The 20,300-nt window shown below is 36.7% G+C and overlaps 1 protein-coding gene across 3 annotated transcripts; it reads right to left on the reverse strand.

Moving 5' to 3' along the window:
• On the reverse strand, positions 1–12,954 carry LOC147480675 (flowering time control protein FCA-like). Of its 3 annotated transcripts, none has more exons than XM_086577027.1 (14): positions 12,570–12,954; positions 12,420–12,498; positions 9,552–9,634; positions 9,417–9,468; positions 7,531–7,604; positions 5,631–5,697; positions 4,979–5,058; positions 4,781–4,845; positions 4,323–4,385; positions 4,077–4,206; positions 2,788–3,222; positions 1,757–1,909; positions 1,555–1,656; positions 1–453 (listed from the first exon to the last, which is right to left on the reverse strand). In XM_086577027.1, exons 1-14 carry the CDS (start codon positions 12,690–12,692, stop codon positions 415–417), a joined length of 1,545 nt encoding a protein of 514 aa, XP_086433153.1. In that variant the 5' UTR covers positions 12,693–12,954; the 3' UTR covers positions 1–414. The 3 variants fall into 3 exon arrangements, with proteins under 3 accessions (XP_086433153.1, XP_086433154.1, XP_086433152.1); XM_086577028.1 differs by having other exon boundaries at positions 1,757–1,903; positions 9,417–9,471; positions 12,570–12,846; XM_086577026.1 differs by having other exon boundaries at positions 9,417–9,471; positions 12,570–12,846.
• Between the last annotated feature and the right edge of the window lie 7,346 nt (positions 12,955–20,300).

Consider the following 20,300-nt stretch of genomic DNA (forward strand, 5'->3'; position numbering starts at 1 on the left):
TAACCCAAACCAAATCATTATTATATCTCAATGTTGTAATTTATATCCCAAAATATGTCTTCTGCGAAGATTATGGTCATCAACTATAATTATACAACAGTGACTGAACGATAATGGGGACCTCGGAGTTTAGAATGGTTTGGGGATTTTCATGAAGTACTGAATTAAAAACTTGTGTCCAGGCCTCGTACCAGAAAGTTGAGTTCAAATTAATAAACTCAAAACTCACAAGCAAAGTGAAGCAACATCGTAAAGTAAGAAAACTCTAAACAGATGAATATCATGCAACTTTTCTCTTTTCCATTATCTCACTATGCGCTGCCGCAGTCATATTTCTGCCACTCTGAATCAGCAGCACAGGTAGCTCCGCAGGCCTCTACAAACGCTGCTTTTCACCAACATATTGCACTGGTCCTAGCATACCATTCTACACACCACTGTTCCATCAAGCTCCTGTGAAGTGTAAACCATACAACGTTCAGTCCTAACCATTATCATATCATTAGAAAAGCATATAAAGTTTAAAGAAAATCCAACAAACCAACAGGCCCAACTTGAGTCACCGGATAGGAAACGGTCAAAGTACAGGTTTTTTATTTTTCTATATATATCAGATTTGTAGTTTTTTAACACAGGTCTGGAACCAATTCCCACACACAAACAACAATTTTATTTTATTTTTTGAACGGTAAAAGATACATTTCAATCCTTCAAATTTTCCCACCCACCCACACAAATAACAATATTGACAATATTGCATTAGACTACAATGGTATCCCAATTCCACGCAAATACCAGAACATACCAGCTAGGTCTTAAAAGTAGAATTTGTGTTTTGTCAGGTCCAATGCCGATTGTTGCATTTCTAATAGGGAACCAACTTCAAAAATTCATTTGAATTATTATGTTTTAGAAGGAACCCATGTCAAAAACATTGAAGAAAAAGGAATATGCAATGCAATCTTGCAGAAAGGCCAGAAACTATCGTTCAAGGCCATTGGTATGCTAACATCATTATAAAGACAAACCAAGTTTGGTGATATTAATAATAAACATATATCTGATATTCAAAGTACAAAGAACTTCACTACAGCTGTCAATGGCCATACATTGCCAATTTCAAACCCATGTAAAACTTAAAAGTAACCAGAGTTTAAAATAAGATAATGTTTAATGCCCATCAATTTTGGGGAATTAGGGGTAAATTAAGAAAGCAATGGGAGTGGCGCAGTCACATTATAGAAACAATCCCTCCAGCTATAAGCCTATTAACTACCAGCCATTCTTTTACGTTATGCTCATACAAGCGCACAGAATTAAGATGAGACAATATGTCTGTATCTCAAACAAAAGAATTCGCTTGCTCACAATTAGACCAATTAAAAACTAATCAGCATTGTAATTTATATTATTATAAGTGTATTAAATTTACAGAGATTATTGATGACCAGTAACACCACAAACATGATTCAGGCAAATCACCATCAAACTATTGCATTATGCAACAAATTGAAACAAAACTTGAAATTTAACAATAAATCACAAATTACTGACCAATGAAGAGGTTTGGTGAATTTGTAGTCGTTGCTGATCAGAAATTGTTTTTTGAAGCTGAACCTCTTTCGATTGAGTGACACTGAAATTAGGCTTCTCCCACTAAAATTCCATTTCACAGACATTAGTCACATATATTGGACAAGTAATAAATTAATAATAATAAATATAAAAGAAGAAAGGACGAGTCTAACCCCCTTACCCTACTTTCCTTTGTTATACAATTGTAGTAGTATTTACATCCATCAGGGCAGTTGTGCTCTGACCATTCACAAGTTGGAGGAGCAGTTTGAGAACGTACAGAAAATGTTTCCGAAGTTGGAAGGGTACCAGCAGTTCTGGCAGCTTCCTGTTGCTGTGTTGCATATTCCCATTCCAGGCAGATTGAGGGAAAAATGGGTTAAGCATAGATGTGATATACTTTCCAAATCTTTAAATCAACAATGATAACAGTCACAGTTGGGCATGCATGTGCGCATAGCGGATGAACAGATGAACAGAAAATAAAGATTGTTCTACTACAATATGTTTCTGTGTGGGCATTGTGTGCTAATTTTACTATCTGACATAGTAAAAATATAAAGTGGTGAGTGTCTAAAGCTTAATTTTTGGCATTCTTAATCACAAAAAAAAATAAACGGTTTCTCTAACAGAATAAGTTTGTGGACAGGCAACTGTTTGCTGTCCACAAGACCTCAGCTTCTGATTGGTGGAGTGGCTGCCCAAAAAAACTGTTAAACTGACCGAAAATGGATTTAACCAATAGAAATGTGCTGTTTGTGGACAAGTCTGTCCACAAATTCGGACTCTTTCTCTAAATACAGCACAAACAAGCAAACTATCGCAAATGCAAATGCAATGGGGGTATCAAAACCAAAAAATATTGAGAAGGGAACTTGATACAACAAAAGAGATGATACCTCAAATAGAGAAAATATATATAAGTGAAGGATAACCTATCCAACCAATTGATCTAAACAGCACATTGATAACCTTAAAAATCGTGGGGCTTGAGCAAATTTAAACATATCAATATATCTACCCATGTAAATTATAATGGTCATCCACAAGAAGGTTTGATGAGCATTCAAGTTTGCATGTGTTCCAAGTTCCAATGTATTAACGAATTCCTATGCAATCGAAAAACATCCTATTAAACAATTTTATAGTTGAGATATCCTCAGAGTAGAAATTTCTAAAACACTGGAAGAGGACTTAATTAATCTGCACTACCTGCTGTTCACCATCTCTGGACTTCCGCTCCTCAACTGGAGTTTGACTCGGATGCTGCATCAGATGCAACTGTTCATGTCCCTGAGAAGGCGCTTGATGTGCTGATTGAAAAATACCTTGTAAAACCTGTTCTTGTGGGGCTGGTATCTGAGCTGACTGGTCCGCTAATTGTTGCAGCGGCTTCGCAGATTGCTGCTGAATAGCAGGGACACACTTCTTCCGTTGGCTTACTGTAGAAGGCACATCTTCTGTTTGTATCTGCAGTTGGCCCAACTGTTGTACTGGGAACGGAGAAGCTTGAATCTTTGAGGACGCAGGTGTATCTTGGGTTTGCAGTTGCAAGGATGGCACCAACTGCAGTGAAGGATGAAGTGGCTTCTCTAATGGCACTAGATGGTGGCCGGGTGAGACTTCTGGCATAGATGGTTTGGAACACTAAAAGAAAGAAATGGAATTCACGTTTCACAAACTTACATGATACTTATATATTATAACTATGTAAAATTAAGTCAAGTGTTCCAACTTTCCAAGAATAAATACGTAAATATGAAAAACAATGTAAATACCAAAAAACCATCTCAAGAAAATCAAGCCCCACAATGACTTTCGTAGTAAGAAGACAAAGTTAACTGACTTTTCTCGTCTGTCTGTTCAACAAGGAGCTCTTGTTCATTGCCCTTATTCCTGGCAAGTGTCGAAGTTCCTTTTTCATCACTAGTGTCTGGTTTCAGTAATTTCCTATTCGGCGATGGTTCTCTTAGCCTATTGGTCTTGTAGAGTTTGCTCCACAGACGAGAAAAGATTCCTTGTGCAGTTACTATTATATGCGACTTCTGGTTGGAGAGATTCACAAGACACTTGGAGGAAAGATCCTTGAGTTTGGAGGCAATTACTATATCTATGATAAGACGTATCTTTCTCTTGTTAAATGTATGCGTTGCGTGGAAAGTTACGCTTTTGTCCTATTATCACCTATAGCAAATAGTGACAACTAAGGTTTCATTTGTGATTAGAGATGAAAAAAGTTCAATTATCCTTCTTGTATATTTTCCCCCTAATTTGTCCTCAAAAACGTGAAACAATTTAGAAAGTTCATTAGAAAATAATGCCTGCAGGGCGCTCCAACATTTCAAATGGAGCACCGAGACCTCTCCATAAAAACACCTGTCCTGATTTACTGTCTATCTTTCTTTTTAAATTGCCGTCGATCTAAAGGTTTTACACTAAAGATTTATAGTGTGCAACCATATGACTGAACAGTGTTAAGAAACATAATGTGGGCCATTTACCATAGTTGCAGGGTTAGGTACAACACCACTTTCAGCAACTGAGTGACTAGCAAAATCATGGGCCTGTGACAATGAACACACATTTGGTTGTACGTCCCTATCAATTGCGTCGCCATGATTAGGTGCCGGCCTGCAATGTTGAATGTCGTGATCATAGACCAAGTTCAAAGGAAAAGGAAACTATTATCATGGAGAAGAACGGTGGAAAACAAAAAGGAAGACTTCAGCACAAAATGTGAAACAAACCTAATGCTTCGTGGAGCATGAAACTTAGGACCAAAACCAGAACTGAAAACGGCATTATCATTCCTGAAACAGCAAGAAGTCTATGTTGATGCATAATAATTTATTGTAGTTATAAAAAAATAATTTAGCAAGCAATGTCTTATAATTAGCATAAATTAAGAATAGATTTGCACATATTTGGCAGTTTAAACAAACTTTTTAATAGGTGCCATCACAAAAAATGACATGAAACTATATGATCCAAAAGTCCAATAGTTTAAAGCGGATTATCGGCTTCCCTCCGACCATTATGACTTACAAATTCAATTAGCCACTCCGAACACATGAGTATGAGCCGGCTGAATGGAGCTACTAACTTCAGTGCATGAATGAAGCTGGGAGTACACATACTTAAAAAACTATGCATAAAACAGGACAATAATGCATGTGTAATAGTAAAACAATGTGTCAATGATTACCTGTGTTCTCCAAACTTGGATCTTTTAGGATGAGCAAATCGAACTAATAATGGCTGGTCACAACCCTGAGTATGAAAACGAAAAAAGAAACATATTGATAGCCTTAACAAAAAGATTGAGAAACAATTTATGTACAGCTATGTCGAGGTGTGTATCTTTGCACAAGTGGGTAGGTTCCCCTCGAGATGTTTAACTTACTTCCATCACATAGGTTCCATTCAGAGCATTCATAGCTGCTACTGCCATGTCTCTATGCAAAAACTCAACAAATCCAGACCCTTGAAAAGAATTTGTGAAAACATATCAGAAAAAAGGTGACATAGTGAATATAGAAGATTCCACGAACTAAATGTTATTATCAAAACAGTAGATTTTTTCTTTATTGGGTGGGTGGGGAGGGGAAAGGGGTGGGGGGGAAAGGGGCTTGTTTTAGATGGGAAACTGTGAGAGACTGGCATTTCCACCAAATAATCGACAGTCCCCACGTAGTGGACAGTCATTCAACAATTACAGCCCGAAGGATTTTATTTTCCAGTTGGCAAAGCCTGGGAGGGGGGTTGATAAGAAGCTAAAGTACCAGTTGGTTTTACACACAGGAAACTGCCAGAGGCTGGCGTTTCAACTAGTCAACTTTCCTCAGAGCCCAACAAGTGGGTGTTCTAGTGAAGAGTGAAACATTCAGTTGTATCCTTTTTATGCAGGTACCTAGGAAAACTGAGTACTTAGGGGATTACAGACAACTTTGTTGGTGTGAAGAATTTCGTTCTCCTGTCCTAAATTCCGACATAGAATAGTTTCATGGTTGAATAGAAAAGAAAAATCAAAAGAACCAAAAATTGATAGGACTCACCACGACTCTGTTTCATTTCATCGCGCAGAAGGAAGATATCTTCAACAAGACCATAAGGAGAAAAGATCTGGCAGAAAACTTCACCAAATACACAATTAAAGGAAAATATATAACTTAAAAAGGAAATCATTCGAACAGAATTGCACGATATCTTCATACACACCAGAACTCACCCACCCTATCATTCTCCTTTATCAATAAAAATGAGTTTCATTCAAGAAGGACCAAGATTATAACAAATCAATCCAGAGGGGGTTAAACATATATCTGCAGAAACTAAGACATCCCAACTGTTTGCACCCCTTAGGCCACTCATCGTTTTCCATGCCATTACCATTCATACCTTAGCATGATAAGACATTACAATCAAAATCACGATAACTTGTCAAAATAGTGAAGCTTTGAGAATTCAGCTGCCTAAAAGTTGGATATCCAGTTGCCGGTGCAATGAGAAGCTCTTTTACCTCAACAATGATGCAGTGGAAGTCCTTTGTGTCGTGATCAAATATCTCCCTATTTATTTCCTTTCATTAAATCCATAAGATCACTAAAGGAATGTGATGCAACAACCACTTAATGATCGATATTAGAGGGTGAACAATAAGGTCATTACCCAACGCATCCAAGATATTTGGAGTGCTGACCATGCCTTGTAAAATGATGCAGGGAAGAAAATAAACAAGAGCAAAGGTGAACATCTTCCATTTTTGCCGCAAAACGGGCAAATTTTAGGAATGTACATAGTTCTCCAATTCAAATTGTCAGCAGTCAATAGAAATAAAAGCAAATGAGAAATGAGAAGGTGATCCACATTCCACATCAGGTTTTTGCAAAGCATGCAAATACTAAAGATGTCCATACCCTTCCTATTCAAATTGTATTTTGCCTTTTTTTTTTGGTTTGCTCTTCAGTTTTAATTGTTAATCACTTGTATTGTTTTAAGGTAGGCCACCCAAAAAGAGATACCAACTTTCAAGGAACGATTTGCACCATATGTTCTTGTTAGGAACTGCGCAGTTTAAGATGTCGATTACGTTTCAATGAGGCTATGCTTGCACTTTGACACTTCACCAGGGAAACTTAAGAACTTTTGTGACTTTAATTCGTGGTATGGTGATTTTCGATTATGTTTGTCCTTTTTATTTCACTTAAAAATGTATTCTTTTATAAGCTATTAGTTGTATGTGGCATATGTGTTTATGTACCTAGAGGAATCTTATTTGGGATAATCTCCTGATTAAGTATGACTACTAGGCCTAACCGTTAATCGCTCCTGGACAGGATAGCAACAGATTTCTGCTTAAACTGCCCAGGTAAGGAAGTGACATAAGGATTTCATGAGCAAAGAACCTCCACAACTTGGAATTTCACTCAAAAGGCTTTATTCTTCTCTCAGATCCAACACCTTTTATCCTACTCTCCAAGTACCAAATCCGTTTACGAGCCATACCGTGGATAGTAGAAAAACGGGTGGGGATAAACTCCACCTTTAAAAGTGAAGTTGACATGCCATTCTTCACACATATGATGATGACAATCATAGAAACAATTATGCAAATAATACTAGTAAATAGTAATAATATTATCTTTTCTTGAAGAAATGAAGACATAATAAATTCCAACCATATGAAGGAACATGTAATTCGAACGATTGCCACAAAAAAAAGGTAATTCCTAAAAGAGAAACCAATTTTCGTCAAAGTAATAAAAATAAATTAAACCAAAAAAATGGCCTAGGGGGCAAGCACTAGGAGGTTGATCCCCGGTCATGGGTTCCCACCTTCACTGGGGAAAAAGGGGTTTAAGGAGTTGGGTAATAAAGTTCAAAGTGTAAAAATAAAAGGAAAAATAAAATAATAGTGATTCGTAAAAAGTGAATGAATATGTGAAGAAGCTAAACCTTCTCAACATCCTTTTCTATGGCTTGTTTGTTCAGATTTACAATAAACAACTTCTTCCCAATTGCACTTGCACCTAAAAGAAAAGAAGAGAAAACAAATTAAGAAAGGGAAAGATCAATACAAGTTAGGGTGAAGAATAGATTTCAGAGTTAGTAGAAAAACATCGTTGGATAATTCCACATTCAAAAATACAGCTCATACTATTCCCGTCAAAGTACATTTTCCTAGATGAATAAATAATGGAAGATTTGTTATTCATCGACATCTATATTCATCTTATCCACTATGAGATACAAAATTATCTATTAAGGATTTTATCATTCACTTATTTAATCACATTGTTTTGACCAAACTATGATATATTTGTTAGTTGTAAATTCTACATCTAACGTCGACTAAAAATTATTTTCAGTTTATAATACTTTGACCATCCAGTTGACAGGACAGTATGGCATGTATGAATTGGGCAGGAAGCATTTGCAGTTTCATCAGTATGTATGCCACCATGATTGTGATATATTTGGAGAAGAGAAAAGAAAGTGGTACACTAAATCCCTTGTAATCTCTACGGAAAGATTCTATGAAGAGGTGTCACTGATTGTTGGCCATACTTCTGAAAAAAATGCTAACATTTAAAACGGGCACCCAACCCATGAAACGATATCCTCATAAGATGGAATTTTGAAATGCGTACAATGTTGTGCACAGCGTTAACTGCAACTGAGTATGCGGAACTTAAATATTCAGTAACATTTTTTTGTGCAGAGACCGAATGACCATGAATTGAACTTATTTGTTACCTTTATGGCTACAATACACCGAGCAAGGCAATCTTTTGGTGACAGATAGAAGGAGATGGGTAGTTGGAAACGATTGGCAATTTCACATCAAAGTCATCATGTATCCTTTACAAGGACTTCACATATAGAATAATGAGATCATAAATCTTCAAGATTCCCTTAAAAATATATCCCTCACACAGTTGCTTTCTTTTGTTGGCTTGCTTCCTGGAAAAGAATGCAACTGGTCGACCACATAAACGAAAAATAAAATAAAATAAAAATGGTCCCAAACTTATGCTCTCTGTGCAAACATTTTGAATTGGACATCGACCACTGACTTGTGAACTGTCCGTTCTCTGTAGAGATGTTGGAGGTCTTTTTGGCTTTCGGCAAGTCGTAAACATCACCAGATTCAAGAAAATAAGTGGATAGGAATATAAATGTGCATCCACCCAGACAAGGCGCTTTAGTTGCCTCCATATACTCATATTGCTTATCGTCTGGAATATTTGGAAGTAAATTCCATCAAGGAAAGCTTGATCAATTGAGCATTGAGAAAGAGTGTGGTTTCAAGACTTATCTTTAATTGGGGAAACAAAGTTTGGGTAGTCTTCTTTGAGTCTTTGTGTGCGCTAGGGTCCTATGCATTGTAGCCTTGCCTTTGTTGTTAGTAGCCTAGCCCATTACTATAATCTTGGTGAAGAGGATCGCTTTCTACTTCTATGTTGTGAGGGGGATAGAAAATGGTAAGTGGACGGACGGGTGATAACATAGTAGGGATGTATTGGTTTCATCTATATGCCTGGGCAACCCATTTCTGGTATCCAATTCTAGAAGGAAAGGATTGGATTCTCTTTGATTTGCACTTGTCCATTATGTACGGTTTGATACGTATTGACAGAAGTTTTCAAATATAAGAGAGAGAGAGAGAGGGGATTCCTAATAAGAATGAAACAACAAATATTTTCAGGTAAAATGACAAATATACAAGTACTAACATCGTGACTATTTTTGATACCTAATTGGAAACTTTTTTTAATAACAAGTACTGTTCGACTTAAAACAATATCAACTACTGAAGTTAGAAATACTCAGGTACTTACCAAGGCGTTCCTGCTCCCCATCAGCATATCTAACTTGGATGGGACCCAATTCCTGCTATTCAGCCACTGAAATGTATCAGAGAAGAAATGAATGACTAGATATTTGATATCACTAATAGCACCAGTTGAACTCACCCCAGGAAAAGTATATTGATTATGCAAAGCTTTCATAGCTCTTTCAGCTTCCTCTAAAGTTTCATACTTCACGAAACAACATCCTGAAAAGTAATCAATTCCATAAACCTTTTACCATAACTAAATAAAGAAAAAAAGGTCCATGTATACTCACTCCATTATAGTGCATTTGTTCTGAAAGTGTATCAGATAAACTTCTAATAAAAAAAAATACAAACTAATAAAGGCTTAATAAATAGCAGTATCAAGGAGAACCATGGTTTAGAACCATTATCGTGGTAATTGGTCAAAGGGAAAATAATCATGGGGATAGCACAAAGTCTCGGATAACATGAAACCAGTTACACTATAGAAAGATCTCCTTTCCTGGTCTGTGTATAAATTGACACCAAATTTATCTCCTCAACTCTGCAAACTGAAACAACTGGCAAATATGGTTTTGTGCCAGTATTGGAGTAGTGCTGTAGTATACGAAACTGTAACACTCACCAATAAAAAAATAGGTTACATCAGAGACAGACCTAGACTCATCACTATTACATTGCACGTTTCTTTGCCTAAACCTTGTGGTCCAGTTAGTCCTGAAGAAATGTATGAAAATGCTTTTGGATTATCAGTTTAGACGTCTCCAAAAGTCGCTGCGGAACCAAGGCCGTCACAAGGGAAGGATGATGTCACGAAAGTATCATATGTCCAAACCAACTCAACGTATGTGGATGATTCATTTCATTTTTTTGCACGCAAGTAAGGAAATTTATTAATGAAAGGAATTGTCAAAGACAATACAAGTTACATTCTTTTTCATCTAAATCGATAGTAGGTCCTAAAGGGACTTTCTATCTTAGTTACATTGTCTGGTCTATTAGTGCTCCATACAAGTGTCGGGCAATAAGGTGGATCCCTTCCTGGCTGCTGCATTTCTAAGTTACCTCTCGACTCCAGATACTTTCATGAATGTTGCTAATCTAGGCAAAACCATGAATACGTTTTTATTATGTACATTGTTCACCTAGTACAATCCTTCACAGTGGTTCTATTTGGTTGAACTTAACTGTATAAATTTGTATAACTATGCATCCATCCACTGCTTGATCAAGATCTTGCAGAAAGTTCCAAAGTTTCTGAATTTTTTTTAAAGTTATCACAACGATCACAAAAATTAAAATTTCTTCATTATTGATATGATTAATATCCAAACACCTGTATAACTAAGCATGGCCCTCTAAGTGGAATTGCATACGAAAAATGTCTGAATAAAAGTTGAACAGTCGCCCTAATCAATTTACTAAAAAAATATTTCAACAAACTGGCAACTGTAGTTATTGCTTTTACCATTACCCCAATATCAAATCCAAAATGGAGCATACATACAAATCACTTCCTCTTAGAAACAAATGCATTTATAGTGTCATTTGGCTCGTCTCACAAAGTGTACTGCATTGTATATTTGAATACTGATCTTGATTAGCTTTGTTCTGCACATTAACATGCCATGTAACAAAACAAACCTAGCTTTGACTCGGCTAATCTCATAGTCAGTAACGCAGGAGTCTGACGAGAAATGGCACTTCTGGGGATTCGCACAAAAAATCTGAACCAAGCCTAATTTAGAATGATCCCCTTCCTAGCTACGACTCTTATTAAAATCTTACCACAGATTCCAACTAACTCCAAAGTATAGTAGTGTCTATAAAGTATGACATTCAGGTGGCAAAGCAGTAACACGCCAACATTCAGAAGAAATCAGCAAGGAGAGAATGTGATACCCCCTGGGCACATCCCGAGGAAAGGTATGATGGAAAGGCACCTACCTCGGTGATGGGTGACGGTTGCGCCATGGTGTGGCCCCACTTCGCTTAGGAAACTGTCCTAGATCAAGCATATATGTAATTATCCGTCAAATTCTAACGTAGAGGCCTCTTCAAGCACAATTAGATGTGACCAGTGGGTTTGATAAGAACTCTAAGATATACATAGTAATATAGATTTGCTATTAGCTTGTCTGAAAAGTTTAGTTTGGTCTACTTGTCCAACAAGTTTAGGAGTTCTCCTACCTGTTTTTGGGTTGTCAAACAAGTTTAAGTGGGATTACTGTCCTCTTAACAAACAGAGGGTTTTTGTAAAGGTTCCCGTAAGTCTGTAACACTGAAATATATCTCTATATCACTTTTGCTTCTGAACAAAACATTTGCAACTGCTCCCTAGCACACTCTTATGAATACGGCCTATAAATCACACTCTTTTTATCGATAAAATTATAATTAATATAAATTGCATCTATAGTTAAAAACTTAAAATAGTAGCAAAAAGATACACTCAAGACCAGTTCCCGATCTCCTAAAGGGGCCCCAAAATACAACCTAACAAAGCCATCCTGACAATCATACTTGTAAGTTTTTATTTAGAAGGTGAAGCTCTTGGGATACAAAGCTAAAAGTCACAGAACTCAAAATCCGAAACAAAATTAGACCTCAAGAGTTGAATCCCAGAATACCCAGATTACACACATCTTCAGTTCCAAGACTTATGAGTTTCACAAATGCAAAGTTAATGCACATCCAACATAAAATCGAACCCACAGCAAGCCACTTTTTCCGTAGAATTGCCTCAGAATCTATTGCAACTTTACCAGAAGGAAACATTATAAAACTACCACAAATAAGATGTCTATTCCTATCATCCAGGCCTCCATGAGATAAAATGCCTCCTCTCATCAACGATATTGGACAACATCTGAAGATCATTCAAATTGGATAGACAACCCAAACTTCAAAGACCATACCAAATCACCGAATGTTATCAACTATTAGACATTCGAACATTTATTCTTTCTACTTCCTAAAAACACAAAACATAATAAAAACATACCCTGCTGTTGGCCAGACCTTTTATCCTTCATAATAAAAACCTCGAGAACCTTTCCATATTCTTCAAAGAAGGGGCCAACCTAAAAACATTTCAAAACTTCCTATGAAAAACACGCACATAATACACAATACAGAATGAAGAAACGCTTACATCATCTGCACTTGCTGTCCTAGGGATGCTTCCAACATAAAGCTTAACATAACCACCATTATCTGAGAAAGGAAAGGGGCGTTTTCGGTCGAGAAAAGGACCACCGGGATTGTTATTGTCCATGGGTCGAAACCCATCTCTATTATTGAAGTGGTGTTGTTGTTGATTGTGATAGTGAGGGTTTCTATTATGATGATGATGATGATGATGATGATGATGATCAAAAAGTTGTTATTATGGTTGTCATAAAATGGCATTCTGGGAGAATCCGAATGTTGTTGCCAATTATTATTATTATTATAATAATAATCCGGTTCTTCTCTATAGTTATCCAGCTTTCCTGCCTGAGTCACACTTCTGTTTCGGTCTAAATCAATCGAGAATCAAAACAATCCGAATTTGCTAATTTTGCCTTTTAAATAAATGGGTTTGACCAAGAGACTTTAATTTTGACCCACCTAGTTAGCGAGTGTGGGACCCGCTCACTTTCAAACGATGTAAGCCTCCAAAATTAAAGGGCTTCTCACCACATTTTTTTTCTTTTGATGATGCGAATGAGGAGTACAAAGCCTCCGTTGGCACGATGGAAATCGTAGCAAATTTGTAAAATTTTATTTTAGAAAACTTTCCTTTGCAAAATTTTAGCCGAAAATGTTTGGTTGTTTGGTTGCAATATTTGCTGGTGAAATCTACTAACACTATAAAGAGACAACGTGTATTACTAAAACTAGTCTAATTTTTTTTTTTCTTTTTTTAGATAAACTAAATAAAAAAACTCTCAATATGAGCACAACCTATTTTGTGTTGGGCGGATCCCAAAAAAAATTATTTTACAAATTTGTCATTGACAAAAAAAATCGTAATTTATATTGGGCACCCCCACCTACATCAAAGATAACTTGGTGCAACCTCTTATTGCCTTTACCCTAAAAGACCCCACTTCCACACAAAAAAAACTAATTCCAAAAAACAATTCTCAGTCCAAGAATTTCCAAAAACAAACATATCTAGACGGCCATAAATACCGCTATGTAGGTCGCTCAATCGACCTAGTGAAGTCGTCAAGGGGAAGCTAGAGCGACACTGCTAAATCGTTGGGACACCGTCAAGTATTGAATCCAATTCCCAAACGATCCGGCTGGGTCGCAGAAGCTAAGCTCAAACAACACTGCTAAATCGTTGGGACATCCAATTCCCAAACGACCCGGCTGGGTCGCAGAAGTTAAGCCCGAACGACTTCACCACATCGCTCAACATAGTTCCAACGATTTAGCAGGTGTCTGCACGTAATGTTTTTCCCAAAGTATAAAACGATTTAGCACGTAATGTTTGGGAATTGGATAAAACGATTTAGCAGGGCTGCACGTAATGTTTTCTCCGAAGTATAAAAAGAGAGGCCAGTAACAAAGAGCCTTTTCGTTATAATGGCAGGTGTCGGCGTCTCTGCTGAATTATGTAAATTACCGTCACCTCCATAATACTTGTATTATGAGCCAAAATTTTCATCTTGCTGAACGGACAAAACACCAGGAACACCAGCTAGTTCTTGTGCACACTCCTCATCAAGTTCACAACAGAACCCAAAATTGTTTTGCCAGGAGATGTGGTAAATACACATTTGTGCATCTTTCGCATTGCCTAAAACCTTTGTTAGTACTTGAGCATAATGGTCCACCATTTGCGCTTTTGTAACAACTTCAACAGATGGTTTGTCCATTCGAACAATCCAGTATTTGGAATTTCTTTAAGAAAACAATCCAAAAGTTCCAGTAGTCTATCAGCGAGTTATCTGTGTAAATATTACTATGAACAATCCCACACTTACGAAGTAGCCCATGTATCTGCACCCCAAACTCAAGCATTGTGAAGGTAGCACAAACAGTTAAAACAGTTGTGTAAGTTGACATGTTTGGCTTGATTCGAGGACTCTGTGAGTGTAGCAGTTGAAGAAACAACTCCAGTGCTTCAATCCCATAACCACTTTCTGCAAGCCCTGATTTCATAATGTTGTATGAAAGGGTATCTTTTTCGCTCATGGACTTGAACACCTTTAGAGCTTTATCAATAAACCTACGACGAGCATAAGCATCCATTATAATATTCCATGAACTCAAATCCTTAAACATTAGCCCATTGAATATTTTCTCTACATCAGCTAGATTACCTAACTTACTATGTACATCGATCAAAGAGTTCTGAACAAAAACTGTATCCTTCAAATCCCCATTTAAAAGCTTCACGACCAAACCATGAACCTGCATTGCAAATACAAGTGATCGCATATCCATACAGGCTTTTAATACAATATTAAAAGTATACGAATTCGGTACTACTTTTAACTCAAAAAAATCTTCATAACTACTCTTTAAAAACTCCAAAGCAAGCATAGGCTGGTTATTATGAGCATAACAAGATACCATAGCAGTCCACAATATAACATTCTTATAATAAACAGGAACGGCCTCAAAAACCTCATGCGCGCCTAAAAAATAAGACTGGTTCTAACCAGTTTGCCGGTTTTATCGTAGGGTTTTTTTTGTGGGGGTGTACTGGAGAGTGTGTACTGTGTAGTGCCCAACACAATTGCAGACCCCAAATTGGGCTGAGCTTATTTGGGGTCTGCCCAACACAATATAGGGTCTGTCAATAATGGGACCTACAATTTTTATTTTAGAAAACTTTCCTTTGCAAAATTTTACCCAAAGATGGCAGTTGCTTGGTTGCAATATTTGCTGGTGAAATCTACTAACGCTATAAAGAGACCACATGTGTTACTAAAACGAATCCAATTTTTTCTTTTCTTTTTTTAGATAAACTAAATAAAAAATTACCAAATCTACAATTCACGTGGCTTGAAATGCATCCCAATGCGTACAAATCTGGACCGCACATCTATCATCTTCCACTATAAATATGAAAAAATATGTAAAGGGTAAAACCAGAATCAAACTGGCAGAAAATTTGTTTAGGTTCCTAGTTTCTCTTCTAATACAGCTCTAAACTCTTCTCTCTTTCTCTCCCACTATTTTCAACCCTTCTTCAAATTTCAAAATATTTTCTCTCTTCTCAATTCTTCATCAAACAATTGGAATTTAGTTATCATCTTCTCATCAATTATGATATTGATTGGCAGGATTATACAGATGCACTTGATCACCTCCCTACATCTGGAATGTTGGATTTCTTTCAAAGGATATACTCCCGTTCTGCAAGGTTGTAACTGCTAGCATTCATCCAAACAACAGAAGAAGAAGAAGAAGAATTGTGAAGCTGTTGTGTCCGTCTGTGTCGAAGCACTATGTACAAGACGTAGTGGTGTCAGAAGATGAGAAGGTGGACATGGGGTTCATTTCTCATTTCTTTGCCCTGGGCTCTATTGGTGCAGCTACTGTCAAGCTCAATAGACACTTAATCGACAGTGTGTCGTCCTCTTCTTCTTTCCTCACTTGGAAATCCCTACTCTCCTTCTTCGCCTCCCGCGGTTTCCCCACCAACAATGATCCTATTATAGTCCATGGCAAGCTGTATAACTCCGGAACCAAGAGTAAGTACTACTCGATCATTATTGACTCTAGTTTTTGTTTCTTTTCTTATTTAATTACTACTTGTTAATTTGGTTCTTCTATTCCTCCAGCCTCATTGTTTACAAACATATGTTTTAGTATATTTCAGCTAACGAAGAAAGAAAGACTTCCATCCATACGAACCCCCAATATCCCACCCTGAAATTTATAAGGGACATATGGTGATTTGCACAACATGGTGGCTTCACAGTTTCGTTTCTATGTGGATTACACATTGTGTCTAAAATCTTGAGAAAATGGTTCATACTTCTAACTTCGTAATAACTAGTTTGGGTTATTTTATATCTTTTCATCTTGTGATTTCATTATTTCACTTACTTGGGATTGACCATGAATTATGACATGAATATGGCCTTTCCTAGCTAGCAAAGTGTCACATTGTTAGTTCAATTGATGACACATTCACCTCTTGATAATTTGAGATATAGTTTAGATGGGGATCTTCTTTGCTGATTTACCAATTCATAAGCCTCTAGCTGGATTTTGGTGGTTATTTTGGAAGTGTTGGAGTCTTCCTTTTCCATTTGGAGTATAATTGTAATAGTGCATTGGCAGACTCGCACCCTCCTTCTTATTTTTTATTTTAAAACTATTGTTTATTGCGTTCATTATCTCTATTACCATTTTGGTTGAATATATGTGTCCTCAAGCAAATATGAGAAATTAGAATAAGTGGCCAAAAATGGAGTTCAAACTACTCTCGTTTCGCCGAGTGCGATTGCATTGACTATATGCAACAAGGCCTTAAACCACTAGGAATTCCCTAGTGGACGAATTATAGCCTCGTGAGAGTTTTCCAGTGAAGGTACTCACAAACTTCATCTATACTACAACGACTAAGAAATAGAACTACTGTTTCCTTATTTATGTCTCAATTATCTATACATCTCACTAACAATGAATACAGAACAATCAAGTCGAAATCTAAACTAATATATGCATAATAATCAATCATCTATGAATAAACATATATGCAATGAGTAATACTATGAAATGCACTAGCAGGTCCTTTTCTGAAACTTTGGAATATCGTCCTTAAGTAGGTCCTCACATAAATGTCAAGATAAAAACACTCTGATTTTTCCGCTCAAGTTTAAGCTACTCCAATTGTCGCGGTGGGCACTTTACCTTATAATCTCAATGACATACAAGGAAGCCGAAGTCGATCAAACACATTTGCCACTTACTATCACACTAACCTATTCCTAATTGAGCTAGAAGTCTTATTTAGGTGTTGCGGGGATTAGGTGATGATTTAAGAATGAAAGAAATGGATATTCAAAAAGAACAAGTCTGAGATAATAGAGTCTTCATATTATGTAAACTAGAGAAAACCTTGTTCTTTACTTTTGCTTCTACACTTTGTTTCCATCCTTAGCCATTTTTTTTCTTTGGCTTTTGACTCCTTTGACTCTATTTTTGGAGTTCTATCTCTTTATTTATTTGTTTTATTTATTTATTTATTATTATTATTTTTTATTTGGATGGAAACTTTCTTTTCTTATTTGAAGTGACTAACAAATTCTTGATTCCAAAGGTCTTTCCCTTTTCTATTCTTCATCTCTATTCTCAGACTCATTCAAAGATGGGTAGGCTTATTTTTTTTGTTTTTATCTGTTTTGTATAAAAGGGTAAAGAATTTGTGGTTTATGAAAGGGTAAAGAAAGGCTCAGAGGGGCGACTAGCGGAAATAATTTCATATAGGTTTGAATTTCTGGCTATATCGATCCAAAGAGGGCCTAAATTCTCGCTTAGGATATGGTATAGTGATCAAGCAAGTGGACGTGTGATTTCTCTATCTGGAATTTACTTCTGTGTCATTTCTCAAATGTTTCACTCATATAAGGTTTTAGGCTATATTCTCACAGGATTTGTAGAATAAGTACTCTAGCCTATATTTCAGAAATTTACTTCTAAACAATCATAGATACTCATGCAATATATTTATAGAAAGATGCAAAGATTCTTATCTACATATTAACCTAAGTTTCTAAAAACTATTCTAATACAAAAACTAACGTGAGACTTCTAGATTATTAAGAGCATAGGAAAAGAAACAATACCAATATTCCTAAGTGTATAGCATAACATTTTTATTTATATTTTTGAAATTTTGAAATTTTTAATAGAAAACAAGTGCATATTCTACATATCTATATCCTAACAGATGCCTTAAATTACGTGTGTTTCTATGCCACCCCCAAACAAGAAGCATGCTTTGTCCTCAAAGTATTGAAATAAAAAGGGTAGAAAAATACTATGGAAACGCATGAAATTTGGAACATCTGTAAAACAAGGTTAAAACATACTAATATAGATAATAAAAACAGACGCAACTCTATATGAGTTCCACCCGTTATGAGGATAACAAGAATTAAAGTGCTTGGGACGTAAGCAGACACGAACTGAAACTAAAAACTTATCTTATCTCCATCGTTTAAGCATCATCCTCCTCTAAAGAAATGAGGTTCCTTCGCATCCTACCACGCCATTATGATTTGCCAGGCTTCACGCCATTTATCATTTACGATTGCCAATCTGTTAAGCGCCACTTGGTCAGATGGGGTGTAAGGTGCAACATGATGAGGTTGTATCCTCCACCCTTGCCAAGTCATTGCACGGAAAGATCGAATAATACAATTGGTGGGTCTCATAATGTCGACCCCAACCCAATCCGTGAAGCGGGCACAAAAAAATAGGGAAGAAACATAACATAATACGGCAAACTAAAATAGGCATAAGAAGGTACTTATGCCTCATGCTATGGGCTCGTGCTAAACTAGACATTAGGGTTTGGGGAATATCATAGAGTATATGTCCCCCAGCTAAAGCAAGGAAAATATCACAAGTTTCGTCATTCACAGAAGAATAACGTCATTCCCCTCTAATGTTTAGCACGATCCAAAACATAACAGTGCCCACGTTCATGGATAGGCTACCAAGGGCGATGTTATATTCCCCTTGGTCTTCTATCATAAAGATTTCTGTCCCGTGATGCTCATGCAAATCCTCATAGTTATAAAGGTACATATTATCGACCAAATATGCCTGTGAGTCTTGTATTTCAGCGGGCATAGCAAGTCCAAGAACAAAGGCTAGCAAGAACCTGGTAATTTCCATTGGTTTGTCCTCAATGGTGATGGAGAACACTTGTTCTCCATCCGGTCTATCAAAGAACTTACAATTATCATAAAAATAAGATGTAAGTGCCAGAGAATAATGTTCATCAGGTCTTACCATTAGCGGTTCCCAGCCTAAGTGTATGATCACCTCGCGAAACCAAGCACTATAGGTGTCGCTTTGGAACAAATCTTCAAAAGACTGCTCCGGTATGATTGTAGGAGATATAATCACAATAACTACTCTCTAGAAGTGTTGCAAACAACCCAAGAACACTAAAAAAAATCAAAAAATTATAGTGGTTGCGAAGGTCAGGGTGCGCTCCATAATGGCCTTTGCAGGGCGCGGTCACGCTCCTTGTGTAACTCGAGTTCTAGGCGTGTTAGCACTAGGCGCGCTCAGAAGTAGCCTATATAGGGCGTGGGGCTCAGAAATAGCCTATATAGGGCGCGCTCCGTGTGCTCTGAGCAGGATGAAGTGAAAAACAAAAGGAAAAATTTAGAGGTTCAAGGTGAGAGATACAAGTGAGATGTGTGTGTTTTGTGTGTAGAATGAATCAAGTATATATAGGGTTTTAGTTTCTAAAATGAATCGACAAGTTGCCAAAAAAATTTAAAGCAATTGCCAGAAACAAAATATTTCCAAAGCTTAAAACGGAAACCCCCCAGATTCATTATTCCAAAACCAACCTAATATCTTTTAGATTAAATTTAGAATAGCAACTTCCTAACTCATTGAAATTTCATCCTACCACAATATCTAATCATAGCCACACCAATAATAGCAACATTCTCGACCAACTCATTGCAAAATTACTTCTAAAATGGTATATCAGATAAAAGCAATGCTAAAAATAATAATACCACCCCTAAACAATTCGGGAAGGTGTGATTCATTCAAAAATCATCGTATGATTTGAAAAGAACCAAATTAAATTAAAATCAAAATTCAAATACAATTAACTACCGAGTTCAAAAAGTAATTACTGAATTCAACAACTTAATATCCGAACTAATAAAAACAATAA

This window comes from Coptis chinensis, chromosome 8, assembly GCF_015680905.1.
Source record: "Coptis chinensis isolate HL-2020 chromosome 8, ASM1568090v1, whole genome shotgun sequence".
Classification (NCBI taxonomy): domain Eukaryota; kingdom Viridiplantae; phylum Streptophyta; class Magnoliopsida; order Ranunculales; family Ranunculaceae; genus Coptis; species Coptis chinensis.

Bases quoted from the DNA above. Each gene is read 5' to 3' on its own strand.
- LOC147480675 (XM_086577026.1), bottom strand. From the start codon at position 12,692: ATGGACAATAACAATCCCGGTGGTCCTTTTCTCGACCGAAAACGCCCC. The intron at 5,059-5,630 runs GTGAGTCCTATC...ATTCTTTTCAAG, and splicing joins TGAAATGAAACAGAGTCGTG to GGTCTGGATTTGTTGAGTTT. The intron at 1,657-1,756 runs GTAAGGGGGTTA...ATGGAATTTTAG, and splicing joins GTATAACAAAGGAAAGTAGG to TGGGAGAAGCCTAATTTCAG.